Raw genomic sequence first — 21,885 nt, forward strand, 5'->3', positions numbered from 1 at the left:
TCATACATAGAACAATTTTAGGACTGAAACAATTAAGAGTAAATTATAAACCACTAGAGGAAAAATGTTTCTTGTATTTATTTTATGAGAGGTCAGTTAGGCACAGCCACAAGAGGAGACACAGGAAAAGTTCAGGACAAAAACCAAACTTGATTACACTCAGAGGGCCCTGGGGACAGGAGGCACACCACATAACGCAGGGTCATGTGGTAAAGACACTAGTGTGGTCAGGTGGCAGAAGACAGGAGCAAGAGGAAGATATAAGTCACTACTACCATTGGAGTTTCCACAGGAAAGACACGGCAGGTCAGAATGAACAGTTTAGAATGGACTAGTTTAAATAACTTGGATGGGCTGTGGGATAGGGGACGTCTCTACTTCCCTGATCCCTGGTTCTGGGATGAGATGGCAGAAAAATATTGTCTCACAGAGTGTAAGGGCTAGAGAGAGGAAATATAGCTCTGGATTGGTTAGTTACATATCAAAGACATGCTCCTAACTATATAACCTATAGTTATCTCTAAGAACTGGCTAGCCCCAGGGGGAGCAATCTTTCCCCAGCCAGAAGGTTTCTCTAAGACATTAAAACATCATATACAGAAAATATTTTAAAAATTTACAACGCAAAATGCAACCCATGACAGGTAGATAGAAGATTGGCATATGATAGATGATAGACAGATAGATAGATTAGATTGATAAGAGTACTTGCTTACAGAAGAAAGCTGGGGGCCAACGAGAAATATGCGAGATGAGCTAGAACTTAAATCATTATTTTGCAACCACCATGGTGAAAAACTACATCAGGAAAATTTAACTAATGAATGTTAAATCTAAGAGAAAATGTTGAAGGAACAGGATATCTACTGGAGATCTTAAGGTATCTCCACACAGACAGCTTAATAATCACAAAAAAGGAGAAAAATCAGTAATTAACAGGGTACAAACAGGAAATGACTAGATAGTCAAAATTAGTATCACCTACGAAAGACAGATAAATATTATGTGCCTATAGAGGTGATTTAAGAAAAAAATGACCTAGGTAGTCTTACAGTTAAGAATATGTAAGCCAAATTCAATCATGAGTAATTATCAGACAGATCAAATGAGGATCATTCTATTTGAATAGTGGAAGAAGACTATATTCTTCAAAATGTTAATATCTTTAAAGGATAAAGACAGGAAACAGAAATGTTTCAGATTAAAAGACATGGCAAATAAATTAAATGTCTAAATCTAGACTGAATCTTATAGTGAAGATGAGAAAATGTTACAAGGGATATTAGCAGATCACTTGACAAAATTGTAATACAGATATCTGTAGCTCAAGTGAAAGTATTATATCAATTAAACACACTACATTTGCCAAAACATTAAAAAAACACAAGAATTAAAAAATAAATAAGTTTAGTCATCAAACTATCATTAAAACTTATGATATAATCTTACAATAATAGTCGTAAAATGAGAGATAACCACCTTGACTCCAAATAATGTTTACATATTATATGTTATGATAAAAATTAATATTTCTGTATTACTTCTAGTGTGAATGTACTTTAACTGGTTACAACTGTTTACTATCTAAAATACTGAAAAGATTACAGAAAAAAATGGTGATAAAATCTCAAAATAGGTATTAACTACGATCAACATTTTCATTTCCTTCCATAATAAACTGTTTGTATCAATTTGTATTATACTCATACTTTAAAACAAAATTCTAGATCATACTTTAAATATTATTTTTCTTTTTTTTTTTTGAGTTGGAGTCTCACTCTGTCGCCCAGATTGGAGTGCAGTGGCCACCCCCGGCCACCGCAGCCTCGACCTGCTGGGCTCCGGCAATCCTTCCGCCTCAGCCTTCCGAGTAGCCTGAATTACAGGTGCGCGCTACCACGTCCGGCTAATTTTTTTGATTTATTGTAGAGATGAGGTCTTGCTGCCCAGGCGGGTCTCGAACCCACGGGCTCAGGCAATCCACTCACCTCAGCCTCCCAAAGGCGCAGAATTATAGGCTGAGCCACTGAGCCCGGCTAAAATATTATTTTTCTAACATACTTTTTTACTTGTTATATTTTCAGATTCATTCTATGAGAAATATTCTTGCTAATCATTTTTTGACTATGATATAGTACATGTACTTAGTTTCTTATTTTTAAGTGTTTAATTTCTTCCCAATTTTTTCAACTAAAATAAACATTTTTAAGATTCTAAGATTAAAAATTTAAATCATCCCTGATTATATCTTTTGGTTAAATTTCTAGAAGTAGAACTGATTAGTTACCTAAAATACAGACATGACACATGCTGCTAGAATGGCTATACCAATTTATAGTATCAAAAGCAGTAAACATATTTTTTCATATGGCTTTAAAGTGAGTTTTATCCTTTTTTATTTGCCCCAAAATACACAAAATTACATACCTTGCTTATTAACTAAAATTTGACTACTAACATTGACCCATTTTCAATATGCCAGGGTGCCAAAAAAATGTATACACATTTTAAATAATGTTCATCATAATCAGAAGTGTCTGTATGCTGAAGGTAACCATTTTGAGCACCTTTTGCAATTTCAGAAGTCAGAAATGATTTGTATTCATGTTTTGTTATTGGTATATATTGAGTACTACAATTTTATTAGTTTTTCCTTTCTTAAAATGTATACATATTTTTGGCACCCTCTGTATTTGTAGTCTCTAAAATTGTTTGTCCTTAACTTCTGTCCTTTTTAATGGTTTTCAAAATATCAATGAACCATTATTCTACAAACCATGTGAATTCACCTAACAGTAAAAGTTCAGCTAATTGCTTATACCTATCAAATATAGTTTTCTCTTTGCAAGGAGAAATATCGATCAAGAAATAAAAAACGTATTACTGTGGCCTTATTACAACCCTCTGACAAACCAAGCTAATCAGCCTATTACTAAAACTGTGGGGAATAAAAACATACGTGAATATCCGTTCTGTCAGCAATCCACTTTGCTAGTTGTTCAGCTGCAAATCCAATTCTTTGAAGGTCAAAAGTATCAGCTCTCTTTGGTCTGCCTTTTGGAGGAAAATGCATGAATGTAGGAGCAGAGTTCATGTTGAGCTGCAGAAGACGAGATAAAAAAATACTAAATATAATATCATCTTAACATTATATATCATTAATCTAATATTTAATGCTTTTTCTTCACAAATTTTGGAAAGATAGCATTTATTATGAAAACTCAAATAGCTTTCCAGAGTTCATTTGTTGTTTTTATTCATCTTAATGCATACTGAATAAAAAAGATTTTGTTATAAATTTGATGAAGTTCTTTAAACCTTCACATTTAATATACATCATTCATATTACCAGCTGTATTCTCTATATTTTATCAATCATTTCATTATTTTTCTTTCTAGAAGTATGCAATTGGGTAAAAAAAGAACATAGCTAAATGTGCAAAATAGAAATATTGCTATTTGGCAGTATATGAATTATTTTATTTCTTAAGTAGTTATTAAAGGAAATGCACTAGAATTTGATTTTTTAAAAACAGCATTTCATGGAATCTCAAACAAATTATAAATAGATTTAACCCCTTATTAAAAACATGAAAACATTACTTTTTGCAATGATGATGACTATACAAAAAGAAATCAACATTTTTGTTCTAAAGAACTTGAATTTACTAGACTTTAAGAGAAAGTCCCAATGATAGTCTCTTTTTTTTTCAGTTCAACTTCTCCATTAATTCAACTATCTTAAATTGGTTTTATTTCAGAAATACTTTCCACAACTAATTTCTATTTGAAACAATACTAAATAGAACATTAACCTAGTATACATGGTGCTTAACAATATGATATATAAAAACATATATAAGGTCAACTTGCATCAAGGGGCAACTATAAAAATATATACAAGAAGGAGAGGGAAGATGGCGGCTGAGCCAGTCAGACTATGTGAGTGAGTGACTGAGTGTATGGAAAATTTTGTGCGCTTGTGAGTGACTGACTAAGTGAGGGCTCGGGAGCAAACAGTTCAGGGTTCTGCTGGTGAAGCAGCTTATGCTGTAGCTGCTCAGCTTGGACCCTAGTGATTCCCAGGAGGCAGAAGCCAAGTGCCATTTTTTTTCTTTTTTAAAAATCAACAAAACCCTTCCTGGGAAGAAGATGCTGGGAGAGACTGACTAAGTGGGGGCTCATGAGCAAGTGGTCAGGGCTATCCTGGTATAACAGCTGGTGCTGCGGCTACTCTATTGGTCCCTAGTGCTTCCTGGGACACAAGTGCCAAGTGCCATCTTCTTTTAAACTGACAAGTCTTCCTGGAAAGCAGCAGTGGGGGAGACTGTTGCCTACAGGCTCTGCCTCACCACTGCAGTGCCTGGCCAAACACTGATAGCAAGGGCTGAGAAGGGAGTCTAGAGGGAGAGCTCCACAGCATAAGACTAAAGAGGCACCCTGCCACCATCTTAAAAACAGTCCAAGAAAGTGTTCTGACTTGCTTGCCATGGAGCAACGGAACCAATCTCTGTGAATGGCAGATCAACTAGTCAGGGGTTGATTGTAACCCAAAGGGAATATCCTGAAAGCACAAACTCCTGAGGGAACTGACGAGTGCAGAGCCTCAGGCACCAAACCCCGTACCCTGATCCAACTGTGGGACAAAGGGTGTGGCCAGAAAAGGATGAGAAAGAACTCCAAAGAGATCAGAGGGGATACACACATATACCTTGCATTGTCATACAGACTGGTGGTGGGGAGTGGGTCTCAGGGAACCCATTCCACAATCAGTGAACATTGTGATTTGAATCCTAACTCCCTATCCTATAACTTATTCAACTCTCAAAACTACAAGAGACAGCAAAGTCTGCCACCCATAGTCCTGTTTCAAATTAGAACAAATCCAGAGCCTGGATCAGGGAAGAATAGATCACAGAGCAAACATCAGAAGTGAAAACATCTCCCACTGCCACTGAATAACAGAACTAAAGAGATCTGTCACAAATGAAGAAAACGCAACAGAAGACCACAGGTAATTTCAAGTGTAACAAAAGAAAACTCCTGAAAATCACCTTCAGAGGCGAAACATGAAAGTCACCAATGACTAGCCCCAGAATACAACAGGGGTTAGGGAATGGATGGAAAGAGTAAATAAGACTCAAGAAAGACAAGATGCAACATTGAAAGAAGTTGTAACAGAGATTTTTAACAATAAAAAAAATTCATCCAGGAAATAAATAACAAGATGACAAGCATGGAAAGCAGAATTAATCAAGCTGAGAAAGAATCTGAGAACTTGGAGACTGGAACATGAAATTAACCCAATCAGTAAAAAACATAGAAAACTCAGAAAGAAAGAACAAAGACTACAAGATGTGTGATTATATCAAGAAGTTGAACCTACACCAAAACAAGTTGGGAAACGAAGAACACCTTAGACCAAGTATTCAAGGAGATTATCCAAAAAACTTTCCCCATCTCACCAGAGATGTGACCAGCCAAACACAAGAGATACAGAGAACCCCCCACAAGACATCAAATGGGAAGATCAGTCCCTAGACACACAGTAATTCATCTACACAAGATAGGCACGAAAGAAAAAAATCCTAAAAGCAGCAAGAGAGAAAGGACAGACTGCCTACCAGGAAAACCAATCAGAATAGCAATGGATCTATCAGCAGAAACAATACAAGGAAGAAGGGACTGGATTTGAAAATTCAAAGTCCTCAAAGATAAGCAATTTCAACCAAGAATTTCTTACCCAAACAAGCTCAGCTTCATCAGTGATGGAGAATTAAAATCCTTCCCAGACATACAACCCCTAGGAGATTATAAAACTTCCAGACCAGCTCTACAGAAGACACTTAAAAAAATATTAAGCACAGAAGAAAAAAAACACAATGACCACACATTTCCAAGAGAACAGCAGAGCACAGAATCAACATAGAATACATCACAACAGCAACCTTGAAAAAAACACACGTCAATACCAAAGCTAAAAGAAAACAATGAAAAAATGATATAAGAATCTTATGACAGGGATAAATAATCACATTCAATAATCAGCTTGAAAGTGAATGGAATAAATGCACCACTGAAAAGACACAGCATGGCAAACTGGATAAGAAACCATGACCCAATTATTTGCTGTATCCAGAAAACTCATCTCACTACAAGGGATGCATACAGACTCAAAGTTAAAGGATGGAAAATCAGTTTACAGAAAAATGGATCACAAAAGAAGGCAGGAATGTGATCTTAATATCAGACAAAACAACCTTTAAGCTATCAAAAATTTAAAAAGATACAAAAGGAATTACAAATAATGATAAAAGGTTCAATCCATCAATAGGAAACATCCACCCTAAACATATATAAACCCAACACAGGAGCACCAGCATTTATAAAGCAACTACTAAGCAAACTAAAACAAGATATCAACTCTAACACTATTATAGCTGGGGACATGAATACCGCACTAACAGACCTAGAGGCCAAAAATCAACAATGAGATCCAGAACCTTAACTTTACACTCAACCAAAAGGACTTAAGAGATACCTACAGAATATTCCATCCAGCAAACACAGAATATACATTCTACTCACCACCCATGGAACGTACGCCAAGATCAATCACATCTTTGGCCATAAATCAAGCACAAATTCCATATGGTTGAAATATTGTCATGTACCATCTCAGACCACAGTGGAATAAAAATAAGTAACACCAACAAAACTTCCCCAAAGCCCACAAAGATATGGACACTAAACAACAAGATACTGAATGACTTTCTGGGTTAACACTGAAATCAAAACTTAAATTAAAAGATTCCTGGAAACAAATGAAAATGAAGAAACATTTTACCAAAACCTCCCGGATGCCACAAAAACAGTTTAGCTCTAAAAGAGTAATTATATCTCTATGAACACACATCAAGAAAATGAAAAGATCACAAGTTAACAGTCTAACAAATAACCTAAAGGAGCCGGAAAGACAAGATTACAAAAACCCTAATTTTAGCAGAAGAATCTGGATCACCAAAGTAAGACCCCAAATATAGGACACAGAATACAAAAATATCATAGAATACATCAACAAAACAAAAAGCTGGTTCTTTGAAAGAACAAGATCAATGGACCCCTACCCAGAAAACCAAGAAAAAGAGAGGAAAAGCACAACTAAACACAATCAGCAATACAAAAGATCAAATCACAAATGACCCCGAAGAAATACAGAAGATTATCAGAGATCACTATGCACACCTGTTTGGAAACAAACTTGATTACCTAAATGAAATGGAGGACCATCTGACATAACAAAATCTCCCAATGTTGAAACAAGACACTGAGACACTAAATAGAAGAATAACAACACAAGAAATTAACTCTGCCGTAAGAAAACTACCTACAAAAAAAAAAAAAAAAAACAACCCTGGACCAGACTGCTTTCCAGTAGAATTCTAAAAAATATACAAGGAGGAGCTGACACCAATCCTATTGAAAGTATTCCAGGCAATTGAGGTAGACAGAATTCTCCTCAAATCATTTCACAAAGCTAATATCACACTGACACCCAAACCGAGAAAGAGCCAACAAAAAAGAAAACTACAGGCCAATATCCCTTATGAACACACATGCAAAAATACTCAACAAGATTCTAGCAAATCAGATCCAAAAACACATCTCAAAAACCATCCACCATGACCAAGTAGGCTTCATCCCGAGGATACAGGGCTAGTTCAACATCCGCAAGACCATAAATGTAATTAAATAATTCAACAGATGTAAAAACAAGAATGACATGATTATCTCATTAGATACAGAAAATGTTTTTTTTAATAAAATCCAGCATCCCTTCTTGATAAAAACCCTCAAACACTTAGGTATGGAAGGAACATATCTCAAAATAGTAAGTGCCATCTATGATAAACCCACAGCTAACATATTGCTAAATGGACAGAAACTGGAAACATTTCCCCTGAAAACTGGAACAAGACAAGGTTACCCACTCTCACCCCTCTTGTTCAACATTGTGTTGGAAGTCCTAGCTAGGGCAATTAGCCAAGAGAAGGAAATCAGGGGTATCCGAATAGGAAAAGAGGAAGTCAAGTATCCCTCTTTGCTGATCATATGATCCTATACCTCAAAAATACTATACCTCAAAAATATAAGAGAATCTGTCAAAAACCTGTTACACTGATAAAGGACTTTGGCAAAGTCTTGGGGTACAAAATAAATGTGCAAAAGTCAGTTGCATTCTCATACACCAACAACAACCTGACAGAGAACCAAATAAAAAGCGACATCCCAATCACAATAGCCACAAAAAAATGAAATACCTCTGCATCTTCCTAACCAGAGAAGTCAAAGACCTTTACAATGAGAACTCCAAAACACTTTTCAAAGAAATCCAAGAAGACAAAACAAATGGAAAAATATTCCATGCTCATGGATAGGAAGAATCAACATTGTTAAGATGTTCATCCTACCAAAGGCACTCTACAGATTCAACGCAACACCCACTAAATTACCAATATCATTCTTCTCAGACCTAGAAATTACAATACAGAATTCTTATGGAAACAGAAAAGTCCACATATAGCCAAAACAGTTCTAAGCAAAAGAAACAAAGCAGGAGGTATCACAGTTCCAGACAACTCTAAGGATACCTTAATCAAAACAGCCTGGTAATTGGTACAAGAAGAGGCATATAGACCAATGGAATAGGATAGAGATTCTGAAAGCAAAGCCTCAATTTCTCAACCAGTTCATCTATGACAAAACCTCCAACAACAACCACTGAGGAGAGGAGAACCTATTTAGTAAATGGTGCTGGGAAAACTGGTTGATCACATGCAAAAGATTGAAAAAGGACCCCTACGCAAAAATTAACTCTAAATAGATCAAAGATCTAAACATAAAACCTCAAACTATCAGAATCTTAGAAAATGCTGGAGACAACATTATGGAAATTGGATCTAGCAACCAATTCCTGATCTAAACCCCAGGTGCCCATGCCGTAAGAGACAAGATAGACAAGTGGGACCTCACCAAACTAAAAAGCTTCTGCAAAGCAAAAGAAACCATCATGAGAGTGGGGAGACAGCCCACAGAATGGGAAAAAATATTTGCCAACTGTATGTCTGACAAAAAGCCTAACATCTAGGGTCTAAAAGGAACTCAAAAGGGCTGAAAAGAAAAAAACCAAACAGCCCCATTCAAAAGTGGGCAAAGGACATGAATAGACACTTCTCAAAAGAAGATATACAGGCAGCCAATAGACACATGTAAAAGTGCTCAGCCTTGCTAATCAACAGAGAAATGCAAATCAAAATCACGTTGAGATACCACTTAACCCCAGAAAGAATCACCATCATTAATAAAACAAAAAACAACAGATGCTGGCAAGGATTCAGAGGAAAAAGTATGCTTCTACACTGCAGGTGGGAATGCAAACTAGTGTGACCTCTTTGGAAAACAGTGTGGTGATTTCTGAAAGAACTAGAATTTGACCTTCCATATGACCCAACAATCCCTCTATTTAGAATATACCTGGAGGAATTCAAATCATTCTACCAAAAAAATATCTGCAGACTCATGTTTATTGCAGCACTATTCACAATAGCAAAAACATGGAATCAACCATGCTGCCCACTGAAACTGGACTGGATAAAAAAAAATGTGGTACATATACACAATGTAGTATTATACAGTCATAAAGTAGGACAAACATGAACTTCACAGCAACTTGGATGTATTTAGATACTCAGTGATCTATCACAGAAACAAAGAACAGAGTACCATATGTTCTCACTCATAAGTGGACTTAAACAATTATCATAATACTATAAGAAAGGGACTGGCAGTAGTGGAAAACTGCCAGAGGATGGGGGTAGGATTGGCAGTTGAGGGAAACTGGGAGGGGGGAGTCACACCTCATCAACAAGGGTACCTGTATAATGAACATTTGTATACCTAACCCTGAACTGTCCCCACATCTTTAAAATAAAAAATTTGAAATTTACATATGTAACACAAATGTACTCACAAATTTCTTCTCCCCTTGACTGAAACATAGTTAGTATTTTCCTATTAATTAGAATAAAAATGAAAATCAACATATATATATATATATATATATATGATCACAGTTGGTATAGAAGCAAGGATACATCAGGAAAAGCTTAGCTTCCCATAATAGAAACTTTAATAACAAAGTGTAGAGTCAAGATCAAAATGGCTTCTGCCTGATACATGAACTCTGACTACAGCTGTCATAGCTATAAGACAGGTCCAAATCATTTTATAGAATTTCATACAACTTGGCATAAAAAAGACAGGTCCAAATCATTTTATAGAATTTCATACAACTTGGCATAAAGAAGCTAACCAAAAGAAATATTGTCTCCATATCAAACATTTTTATTTTTAATAATACAAATGCAGTGAAACTTTCATCACTTACCTCCACGTTATCTACATTAGTACTCTTCAAACACTGTTACTAAAGATTAATAGTTGGCTCATGCTTCCTATGGTTTGAATGTTTGTCCCCTCCAGAACTCATGTTGAAATCTAATTGCTATGGTAGTAATATTTAGAGGTGTAACCTTTAAGGCATGTAGGCCATGAGGGCTCCACCCTCATGAGTGGGATTAGTGCCATTATAAAAGGGCAAGTTTTGCTCCCTCTTGACTCTAACTCACTCCCTCTCACAATTTTTTTTTTTGTTTTGAGTCAGGGTCTGGTTTTGTTGCCCAAGTTGCAGTGGCACAATCCAGCTCACCACAACCTTGGCCTCCTGGGCTCAGGCAATCTTTCCAAGTAGCTGGGACTACAGGCACGTGCCACTAAGCCCGAGTAATTTTTAAAAATTTTTTGTAAAGACAAGACCTTGCTATGTTGCTCAGGTTAAGCTGGTCTCAAACTCCTGGCCTCAAGTAAACCTCCCGCCTCAGCCTCCCAAAATCCTGGCATTACAGGCATGAGTCACAGCACCCGGTTATCTATCACTTTCTGCCATGTGATGATGCAGTAACAAGTGCCTTGTAAGATGCCAGCACCTTAGATATTAGACTTACAGCCTCTAGAACTGTAAGAAATAAGTGTATGTTTATTAGAATTACTCTATCTTGGTGTTGAGAGCGGATGTGATGGGGGAGCAGACAAGCACTGTCATTATAGCAGGCCTTGAGTAAAGGTCCCAAGCGAAGGCAAGGTCTCGCTTAATGGCCCCAAGTGTAGGCAAGGTCTCGCTTGATAGCTCTACATACTAGCCAAAGGCAGGGGATACAGCCTGCTACATGAAATGGTGTCTCAGATGCCCACACATCCAGGTGCACATAGTACAGATAAAGCCTTGGCTACAATAAGATAACTGCGGGACAGCTCGCCTTTAGGTAGCAACAAAATTCCATTATAGCTCCCTCACAGACCTTGAATCCCTTCCAAATTCCTTTGTGCTTGATTATAAAATAAACATGCTGAGTTAGTTCGGGGTCACTTCTCTTCCATCAGAGGAAAGTATACCACCTGCTCCAGCTTTTCTTTATGTCTTTGTGTCTGTGTCTTTCTTAATCTCTCGCTGTTCTCTCTCGGGACCCTCAATGCAGCCACGTAGGCCACGGCATCTCGGGCATTGTTACAGCAGCACAAAATGGACTAAGACAAACTTTAGTCTATTGGTCTCAGAGAGGCGGACTGCTGCTGTAACAAATACCTAAAAATGTGAAAGTAGCTTTGGAACTGGAAAGTAGGTAGAGGTTGGAAGATTCTGGCGAAGCATGCTAGAAAAAGTCTAGATTGCCATTAAGGATGACCCTGTAGAGGGTTCAGAAGAAAAGGAGAGCTGTAGGGAAAGAATACTATGTTTTGAATGTTTGTCCCTTTTAAAACTCGTGTTTAAATGTAATAGCTATTGTAACCGTATCATGAGGTGGAAATTTTAAGTGGTGATTGTACCATGAGGGTCCCACGCTCATGGGCAGATTTGTGCCCTTCTTGTCTCTCTCCCTTTCACCTTCAGCCATGTGATGATAAGCAAGAAGTCCCTCAAGATGCCAGCACCTTGATATTGAACTTTCCAGTCTCCAGAACCATGACGCGCTATATTTCTGGTCATTATAAATGACAGTCTCTAGTATTCTGTTACAGCAGCACAAAAGAAATAAAACAATTTTTAAGCAATTAGTCTTCAAAAAGAAACACATAGATAATGCTTTAGTTCTGTTTCTTTTCTTGCTGTTCATTCTTTACCCTAAATTTTTATTAGTTCTACAGAATTCAGATTTAACCAGTATCTGTAACAGTTAGTTTGGGGAAGGAAAGGGGAAGGTTGAATGCCAATATTATTGCTGATGTTATGTAATAATAATAGTAACTACTTAGTATATCTTTACATGTTGGGTACAAAGCTAAACACATTTATGTATATTAGCATCTTATTTAATTCTTCCCTACAGTTCCATGAAAAGGTACTATTATTTGCCCTATCTTACAAAAGAGAAAACAGAGGCATAAAAAGATAAAGGTCATACAGCCATAAAGAGGTAAAGTTGGAATGTGAATTCAGGTCTTCTGACTCTAGACACTTCATTACCACTATATCATAATACTTTCTGAATTCTTTCTCCTTGAATAAAAATTATTTTTTCTTTTTTTAAGTTTTATTTTATTATAGAGATGTGGGGTACAAGTGTAGGTGAAGTTTGGGTCTCCAATTTGCCCTCACTTCCCCTGGTAAAGGATCAGGTACCCTTTGTGTTGTTACATACCTCCCCTTTCCTTCCTCCCTCTCCCGGTAGTGTTCAGTGACTTCTGATTCCTCCCTTGTGCTAATGTGATTAACGTTCAGGTCCCACTTATGAGAACATATGGTATTCAGTTCTTTGTTTCTGTGATAGATTACTAAGTATGATGGTCTCCAACTCTATCCAATTTGCTTCAAAGTCCCTAATTTTGTTTTTCTTTATGCCTGCAAAATACTCCAATACTTCGTCATATATATGTATCACATTTTCTTTGTTCAGTCCACTTTCAATGGGCAGTAGAGTTGGTTCCATGTTCTTGCTATTGTAAATAGTGTGGCAATAAACATGAGGCTATAAACATGCACTGGTGGCTTTGTCAAAGATGAGTTGGTTGAGAAATCAAGATTTTGCTTCCTGTTTCATTGGTTTATGTGCCTATTCCTGAACCAACACCAAGCTGTTTTGGTTACTGTAGTCTTATAGTAAAGTTTAAAATCTGAAAGTGTGACACCTCCCACTTTGTACCTTTTGCTGAGGATTGTTTTGGCTATTCATGTTCCTGTTCCCACATGAATTTCTATATTGTCATTTCTTGTCTGAGAAGAATGATGCTGGTAATTTGATGGTTACTGCACTGAATCTGAAGACAGCCTTAGATAGAATGGACATCTTGATAATACTGATTCTTCTCATCCAAGAGCACGGAATGTTTTTCAATTTGTTTGTGTCATTCTTGATTTCTTTGAGCAGTATTTTGTAGTTCTTGTTGTAACGATCTTTCACTTCTCTGGTTAGATAGATACCAAGGTATTTCATTTTTTGTGTGTGGCTATTGTGAAGGGGATAGTGCTTTTAATTTGGTTCTGTCTACTTGTTGCTGGTGTATAGAAATGCCATTGCCTTTTGCACATTGTTTTTGTAACAAGACTTTACCAAAGTCAGTTATCAGTGCCAGAAGGCTTTTAGCAGACTCCAAAACCCCAAGATTCAATATCTTGGGTTTTCAAGATATCATATTTTCCACAAAGAGAGATAGCTTAACTTCCTCTTTTCCTATTTGGATACCCCTGATCTCCTTCTCCTGGCAGATTGCTCTGTCTAGGGCTTTCAGCACTATGTTGAACAGGAGGGGTGAGAGTGGGCATTCCTTGTCTTATTCCCATTCTAAGGGGGGATGCTTCCAATTTCAGACCACTGAGTAAAATATTGGCTGTGGGTCTATCACAGATGGCTCTAACTGTTTTTAGGGATGTTCCTTCTATGCCTAGGTGCTCAAGCATGTTATCAAGAAGAGATGCTGGATTTTGTTGAATGCTTTTTCTGTGTCTAATGATACAATCATGTGGTTCTTGGTTTTACAGCTGTTGATGTGCTGGATTATGCTTATGGCCTTGTGAATGCTGAATCAGACTTGCATCCCTGGAATGAATCCCACCTAGTCATGGTGAATGATTCCCAAGATGTGTTTAGAATTTTTACATTTATGTTCATCAAGGAGATTGGTCTTTCCTTTGCTTGGTTTAGCCTATTCCCAATAGGTGTTACTTTGTCATTAATTTCAAGGATAAAGCTCTTTATTTCCATTATTTCAGAATAGGCTTTTATGAAGTTGGCCAACTCCACTTTCAGGTCCTGTATAACTTCTCTGTGTTTCGCTTCATGTTTCTCTTTATTTCTTTTCACTTGTGCCATTCATTCTCTGATGTCTGTGGCCATCAACTAGGGCAGGTCATTCTGTGGGGTGCTTTTTCATGTGCTGTTTCATTAAAATCCTGAGAGTTGCTTGTGTTTCTTTCTTGATTCTGCCTCATTTTATTCAGTGTGAGAGGGAGGAGCTCCACCCTGCGGTAGGTTCTTTTAACTGCAGATTATCTCTCACGCTGCACAACTAGTTGGGACAGTTTTCAGCCCTGCTGCTTGTGGTTGATGGCCACTGGAGAGGGCTGATGTAACCCAGTTTATCCCAGAATCTTTCACCCCTTTCCCTCACTCAATATGATCTCAGCTTCTATACATATGTGGCAGGAGAATGGGGCAACAAGACTCCCATTCTTGCCCTTTTGGTCTCTGTGTGTTCAAGGAGTCCCCTGCTAGGTGCGAGGAGTTTCACTTTTCTACACGTGTTCAGGGTGCCTCCTTTAATTGGTGGCTGGACCTCTACTCTCTGCCCTTCTCTGAAAGAGAGATGTTGGTCTGTTGCTCCACCAGGTGCCAGCTATGAGCATGTCTGTTAGATTCACCCCAGAGTGGGCCTTCCCCACTCAGGATCTGCTCCCCATTATACCCGGGCTCTGACGGCCACTACTGCAATCCCACCAGGTTTTCTCCCTCATGAAAGCAGTGTTTCATGCATTTGATGGCACTGGTGAACCAAGTCAAAGCATCTTATAATCACTTGCCCTTTTCCTTCTCTGATCACATCTTCCTTTTTTGTGTGTGCCTGGTGAGAAGCAGGGGATGAGGGTGTGCCTGGAATTCCATGCCTGCCATGGCTTTTCTGTGGACTCAGAGAGACCTTTGCTGGGTTCACAATGTTTAACCCGTCTATAAGTACTTAGGGTAACTCCAACTAACTGTATGAAATCCCTACTCTCTGTCTTGCTAGGTAAGAGTGGTGCCAATCTGCTGTTCCACAGTGGTCATCTTGGCTCCTCCCCCAAACATTTTTTCATAAACAATTTTTTGCAAAAATTTTGACCAAATTTAGTAGGAGACTAAATTATTTTTCAAAAATCCCTGTAATATGGTACAAACATTACACAGATTATTACATATAAACTAAGATAGATGATAGAAAGATAGAAAGACAGAGATAGAGAGATAGGTAGAGAGAGAGAAAGATAGAGAGATTGATACATAGATACATAGATAGATAGTCTGTGAACGTCAGGAGTCTATCTTACTCCATTTCCCAGCAGGGGGTTTGCATGTAATAGACAGTGATGTTGGCTAAAGTGAACAAAACACACAGTTCCCTTTTTTCCTGTGCTTCTCCTCTTTGAGAGCTTGCTTATGTGTCCCTCATTGACACACAAGAAATAACTGCAGCTCTCATGTAAATATAAGATTAAAATGGAGGAAGTGGCCTCGTCCTCACTCCTTGCATTAAAACAATCAGAAAATACATATTAAGGACTAATGTTCTAGAATCTTAGAGTGAAAAAGCAAAACTAATAATGTAAATCCTTTTTTTTAAAATTAAAACGCACAAATTCCCCAAGGCTACACAAAGCAGGGCACAACACAGACCTATTACCTAGCCCAGAGCTCCTTCCAACACAGTATTTATTAACCCACTGGTCTATCATCAGATACTTAGCCTCAGCCATTCCTATGGGAATCACATATAATTGAAGTTCCTTTCCCAACAAGTCCCCAACAAGCCAGAAATTACCAAGTTTCTTCACTTGTTTTAATATTAATATATTACCTTCCACACCACACTACTGCTGACAGTGCTCTAAAACATCAATTTACAGATTACTTCAACAAAACATGATTCATAATTTAGTTGGGGAATAGAAAGCTTTAAAAATATTTTAGTAGTTCTCAAGTGAGGCAAAATACATACCTCCCAATTTTTGTAGATTCTAATTCCTCATAAAAATTATTAACTGCTATAACCTTTATGCATTCCTGCATTTTAAAATAAAAACTCTTATTGCTAAGCCAAGGGCTAGGTTTTAGAAAAGAAAGAGCAGTGCTACACTAGAAATCTTGCTGAATTAAAATTAACCTGAGGAAAGTTTCAATTAAAAACAATCTTGATTGCAACTCTAATATCTATGCCAAAAATAAAAAGTTGTCTAAAACATATAAAAGAATTCAATGATTCTAACCAGATTTCTGTATGATTATCTATTAGCAACCTAACGTTAGTACTCAACACAAAGTAAGTTCATTATTCCACAAAGTTCTTTTTAAATAACTACCAACATTTTAAAAAGAGACAAATGCATATTTTTTCCCCACCCACACCATACTGCCTTCCCAATAATGACACCAAGGGTAAGATGCATGGTGTTTTTGTCAATTCTTAGTTCTTACAGTATTTAGAAACAAAGTAAAATATGTGTGTTTCTATTAAATATCTGTTTTAATGATAGACCAAGAAAGACACTGTTTTAATAAAAACAGGAAAAAGCATATTTATTTGTGAAAGTGAATATGTTTAATATACTAAGTATATACTTAGCATATTAGATATAATGAAACAAAGATAATGTACTATCAACAAAAATAACTTAACAAAGATAGAACAACAAAACTAAACTAACCCAACCCACTTTCCTCATTGAGTTTACAGGTCTATTTAGGGTCAATATTTGGGCTTTAAGACCATGCTCTAGCACTCAGCTTGAACCCAGATGACAATTTGTCAATATGATAGAATGCATTCAAATATAATGAAGAGCATTTTCATCTGATTGATAATCTCTAGATTCAATTCTCCTGAAATGCTATAGAATTTCTTGGACTTAAATAAATGACATTTGGTTCTTATAGCACTGCAATTTTTTATAAGGTTATTTGATTTTTTTTAAAAAAAATTTATGATATTATTATTATTATTAATTATTATTATTATGTTAGTTTCCTAGTTTGTAAGATGTTTATAGGGAAGAACCAAGTAAGTTTTTCTTGACAGTTTACTGTTCCCACTTGTAGGCACTCAATACTATCTGTAGACTAAACACAAAGAAACACCCTAAAAATAAAAATAAATTTATAGAGGAAGAAATAAGTAATAGGAAAAAGGAACTGAAGGCAAAAAGAAATAATTTATCTTATTCAACTAGAAACTGACCAAGACAAATAAATAATCAATATGGTGACAAATAAGCAAAAATAATCACAAATGGAGATTTACAATTAGTAGGCTAGATTTCTTACAGAACTACATGCTTTTCCATGATCTGGTAAAGAGATGTGAGGAAAAACTAAACAGGTCAACACACCCAAACCAATCAACACTTGGTACTACAATACGTGTTGCATTTTAAAGGGAATGATCAAGTGGCAACAACATAAAAAAACTTAGTAACTGCAGGGTAACAGCATAATAAGAGCTATGACTCTGGAAGTCAGACACTCAGTTCTGCTGAGTTCAATTTTTAGCTACAGATATTTGTAACCTTGGATGAGCAAGTCTCTCCATACTTTATTTTCTCACCTGTGAAATGGAGCCAACATCTGTCTCACTGGACAGCTGTGAAATTAAATGAAAAAATACATACGAAGCCCTTAGAACAGGGCCTAAAACAAAAGTTCTCAATGTGAGCAATGATGATGACATACCATAACCATATAGATGACAAGTAGCAGTCTAATGTCAAAGTCCAGTACTTTGCTCTATAAAGAAGACTGTACATGAGAGTTTATTGGTTCTGAAGATTGTATGTCCAAGATCAAGGTAACAGCAGAGTTGGTTTCTGGTGAAGTTTCTCTTCTGGGTGTATGCCCTCCTGTGTCCTCACACAGCTTTTTCTCTGTGCACATGCACTCCTGGTGTTCTTCACACAAGGACATTCATCCCACTGGATTAGGCCCCATTCTTAAGACCTCATGTAACTTTAATTACCTGCTTCAACCACAATCTTCAAATAGTCACACTGGGAGTTATGGCTTCAACATATGAATTTGGGGAATATGGTTCAGCCCAAAACAGAGAGAAAACACTTTAAAATAAATATTTAGTCATTTACATGTAAAATTCTCTGTATCTGTTGCAGTGAAAAAAAAAAGGTTAAATAAAACCTGTGATGAATTTTATAAAAAATGTCATATGTTTGTGCAAAATACTATCTAAACCACATGTAGTCAAATACAAATATAAGATTAATGTATGTAAACTGCCACTGCATGCTGAATAAAGCACATTTTCTTCATAAGGCAAAAGATAAAATGTGTTTATCAAACGTAGTGGCAAAAGTATACAATTATATGGTAACACTAGCTGTAATTATTTGAATCACAGAATTTGTTATAATTATTTATTGTATTTATTAACACATTCAATAAACTGTATTTTTATTTGGCAAGCAAACAAAAATGGATCAACCATAACCAACTGTGTTAAGTATATCACAAAAAGAAAATATAACTCTTTTTACCTGTTGAAAAACATCTGTTCCCTCATCATAGTCCACCATACTGAAGAAGAGTTTGTTACAAAAAGCAGAGGAATAGCGCCAGGAGTTAGCCAGTATTTGATATTCTTCATTAGCTTGCCTGATAAGAATAATGGGGCAGAGAAGAAACATGTAAGTACTGACACATTAATAAAGCAGTTAATAGAATAGGTAATTCTAGGGCAAGTATTGGCCAATCTGTATACCGACTGCAAGTGAAGACTAGTTTTTTAAATATTTTGAATGGTTGTAAAGAAAAAAAAAAAAAAAAAGGAAGAAATATTTCTTGACAGGTAAAAGTTATATAAAATCCAAATTTAGGTGATCATAAGTGAAGTTTTATTGAAACACAGTCACATTTATTCATTTACATACTGCCTTTGGCCACTATTGTGTTATAAAGGCAAAGCTGAATAAAGTAACAGCAACTGTTATGTGTCACAAGACTGGCCTGGTCCTTTAAAGAGTTTGCCAACTCTTATAGTAGAGGATAAAAACATTCTGTGGCATGCCCTATATAAATTACATCTTCCAATAATTTTTAGTAAAAGACATAAACCAATTTTAAGAATATTCACAGTTTGGTTTAACAGAGTAACAAAAATCATAAGGAAATATACATTTTAAAACTGTAAATACATTAATACTGCATCTTTATATATTCTGTTTACCTAAAAATGCATATAACAAACTTATTTATAGCTTAAACCAGATGCCACAAACAAACTTGCCTCTAAGATGATATTTCTTCCTATTTGTAACCCATTTTTATCAGACATTTTTCCAATTTTCCAGATGATAAAATTTTATATTTAGATGTCGGCAGAGAGTAGAAATAGAGAAAAGGCATTAGTGAAATGATATAAGCACATTAATAGAAACAAAAAGCAATAAATTATTGCTAAAGTTTTTTTTAAAAAAATAAGATTACTTCTATATAGTTGACAACTCTCAGGAGTTTATCTCCTTCCTCTCCCAAAAATGGAAATAAAGAAATACAAAAGTACAATCTCACAGTAACAAAGAGATTTGGATTAAAGTCACCAGCAAATAAGCAATTTCAACAAATATATGCAAAATAGAAAGCTGGTGAAAAGTTTTGATGGAGGAAGCTACAATCTCAAAGGAGACTGAATTGCAAGATGAAAGTAGGAAATGCACTGGATTCAGAAGCAACAGAGTCTGCATATACGAAATAAAGCCAAAATTAGGGATCATAACTAAACTTCTTTAAATGAATAACAGATCCAAACTTCTGCGCCCTCCCCAACCAGTCCCAATGTCAGCCGTTCTCTTGTTTAATAATGTTTAATAACAAGACAAAAAAAAAAGAAATATATATTTGAGGAAAACTTAACATGATTTTTAAAATCTTCCAAAACAAATAAAGAAAAACAAACTCTAAAAGAAGAACCAAAATCATTAAAAAGTAAATCTAACTAATATACTAAGAACAAGTGAGAGAAGATGTTATATTTTTCAAGAACTGCTTGCAGGGTCTGAGATCTTATCCTACAATACAAGCTAACAAGTCAGCTTGATACAGCTTCATTGATACTGGCAGAATACATGAGACTGAGTCAGAAAAAAAGAACTATATTATTTTCATTTGCATCAGTTCCCTATGCCCTGAAGTCTTACAGGGTGACACAAAGGGCCCTTCACAGATGCCTGTACACACAGGTGATATGTTACACAAGAAGAAAACTGAGTTTAGGGGATTTCCTGTTTTTACAGTAAGTGATAACAAAACTGTACTTTCTTTACTTTATGGGAGACACCTCATTCTTTAAGGCTTGTCACTGAACACACGACTCTGAGAAACTGCCTAGGTAAAGAGCAGTCAGGCATTAGTATTCTTGGTATACCATGGAGAATAGGGACGCACAGGGTCCATGAAACACTGCTTTGTTAAACAGTATTCACTAAAAAAGAACAGTAGCATATAAAAAGGGAACAAATAAAGTAAAAGAGCGAGCACTTATAAATTTAAAATACAACTTCTCAAATAAAAAAACAGTATTAGGGCTGTGCACAGTGGCTTATGTCTATAATTCCAGCACTTTGGGAGGCAGAGGCAAGAGGATTGCCTGAGCCCAGGGGTTCAAGAACAGCCTGGGCAACTTGGCAAAATCTTGTCTCCATAATAATCAAAAAATTATCTGGGTGTGGTGGTGTGTACCTCTAGTTCTGGCTACTTGGAAGTCTGAGGTAGAAGGATCACCTGAGTCCAGCAGGCTAAGGCTGTGGTGGCCGTGAGCATGCCACTGCATTCCAGCCTGGGCAACAGAGCAAGACTTTAACTCAAAAAACAGTATTAGAAGATAGTCACCTGTGCGATGTCCACTTGTATACCAAATCCTAAATTGTACCCCACAACTTTAAAATAAAAAAAAAATGTATATACAAAGAAGACTGAGTCAAATAAAATTTACATAACAAAAAAGGCATAGGTTGAACATAGTGAGGTAGGGGGAAAACTTACAGATATCCAGTAAGTCTAACTTTCAAAAGAAAAACATTTCAGAAAAAAAAAGAGATATAAAACAGAGAACATGGTATTTTTTGAAACAATGCAATTATTTCCCAGGTCCATAATGAGAGAAATAAGGAAAAGTCAACATGAAGAAATACTGTGATATCTCAGAACTCTATGAATAAAAAGATCATAAATGCCTCCGGGGGGGAAATTCCTCAACAAGACAAACAATGAGATTGGAATTAGAATGATCTAGCAACACTAGATACTGGGCTGACAAAATAATTCCTTCAAATTTCTGAGGAATTATTTTCTATTTAAAATAAAATAATCTATTAGCCGGGCTCGGTGGCTCAGCCTGTAATCCTGCGCTTTGGGAGGCTGAAGTGAGTAGATTGCCTGAGCCCGCGGGTTCGAGACCCGCCTGGGCAACTGGGTGAGACCTCATCTCTACAATAAATCAAAAAAAATTAGCCGGGTGTGGTAGCGCGCGCCTGTAGTTCCAGCTACTTGGAAGGCTGAGGTGGAAGGATCGCCGGAGCCC

General features: G+C 36.5%; 1 protein-coding gene across 3 annotated transcripts in view; it reads right to left on the minus strand.

Annotated features, from left to right (window-relative positions):
- TUSC3 (tumor suppressor candidate 3) overlaps positions 1-21,885 on the minus strand; it is a 250,356-nt gene that overhangs the window by 137,872 nt on the left and 90,599 nt on the right. For all 3 annotated transcript variants that reach the window (XM_008063270.2, XM_008063268.2, XM_008063269.2), the window contains exons 3-4: positions 18,845-18,962; positions 2,960-3,100 (exon numbers count right to left, since the gene is read on the minus strand). In XM_008063270.2, the coding sequence (XP_008061461.1) occupies positions 2,960-3,100; positions 18,845-18,962 (259 nt within the window). The remainder of the gene's footprint in view (positions 1-2,959; positions 3,101-18,844; positions 18,963-21,885) is intronic.

This window comes from Carlito syrichta, unplaced genomic scaffold, assembly GCF_000164805.1.
Source record: "Carlito syrichta isolate Samal-C Ts95f unplaced genomic scaffold, Tarsius_syrichta-2.0.1 Scaffold306694, whole genome shotgun sequence".
Classification (NCBI taxonomy): domain Eukaryota; kingdom Metazoa; phylum Chordata; class Mammalia; order Primates; family Tarsiidae; genus Carlito; species Carlito syrichta.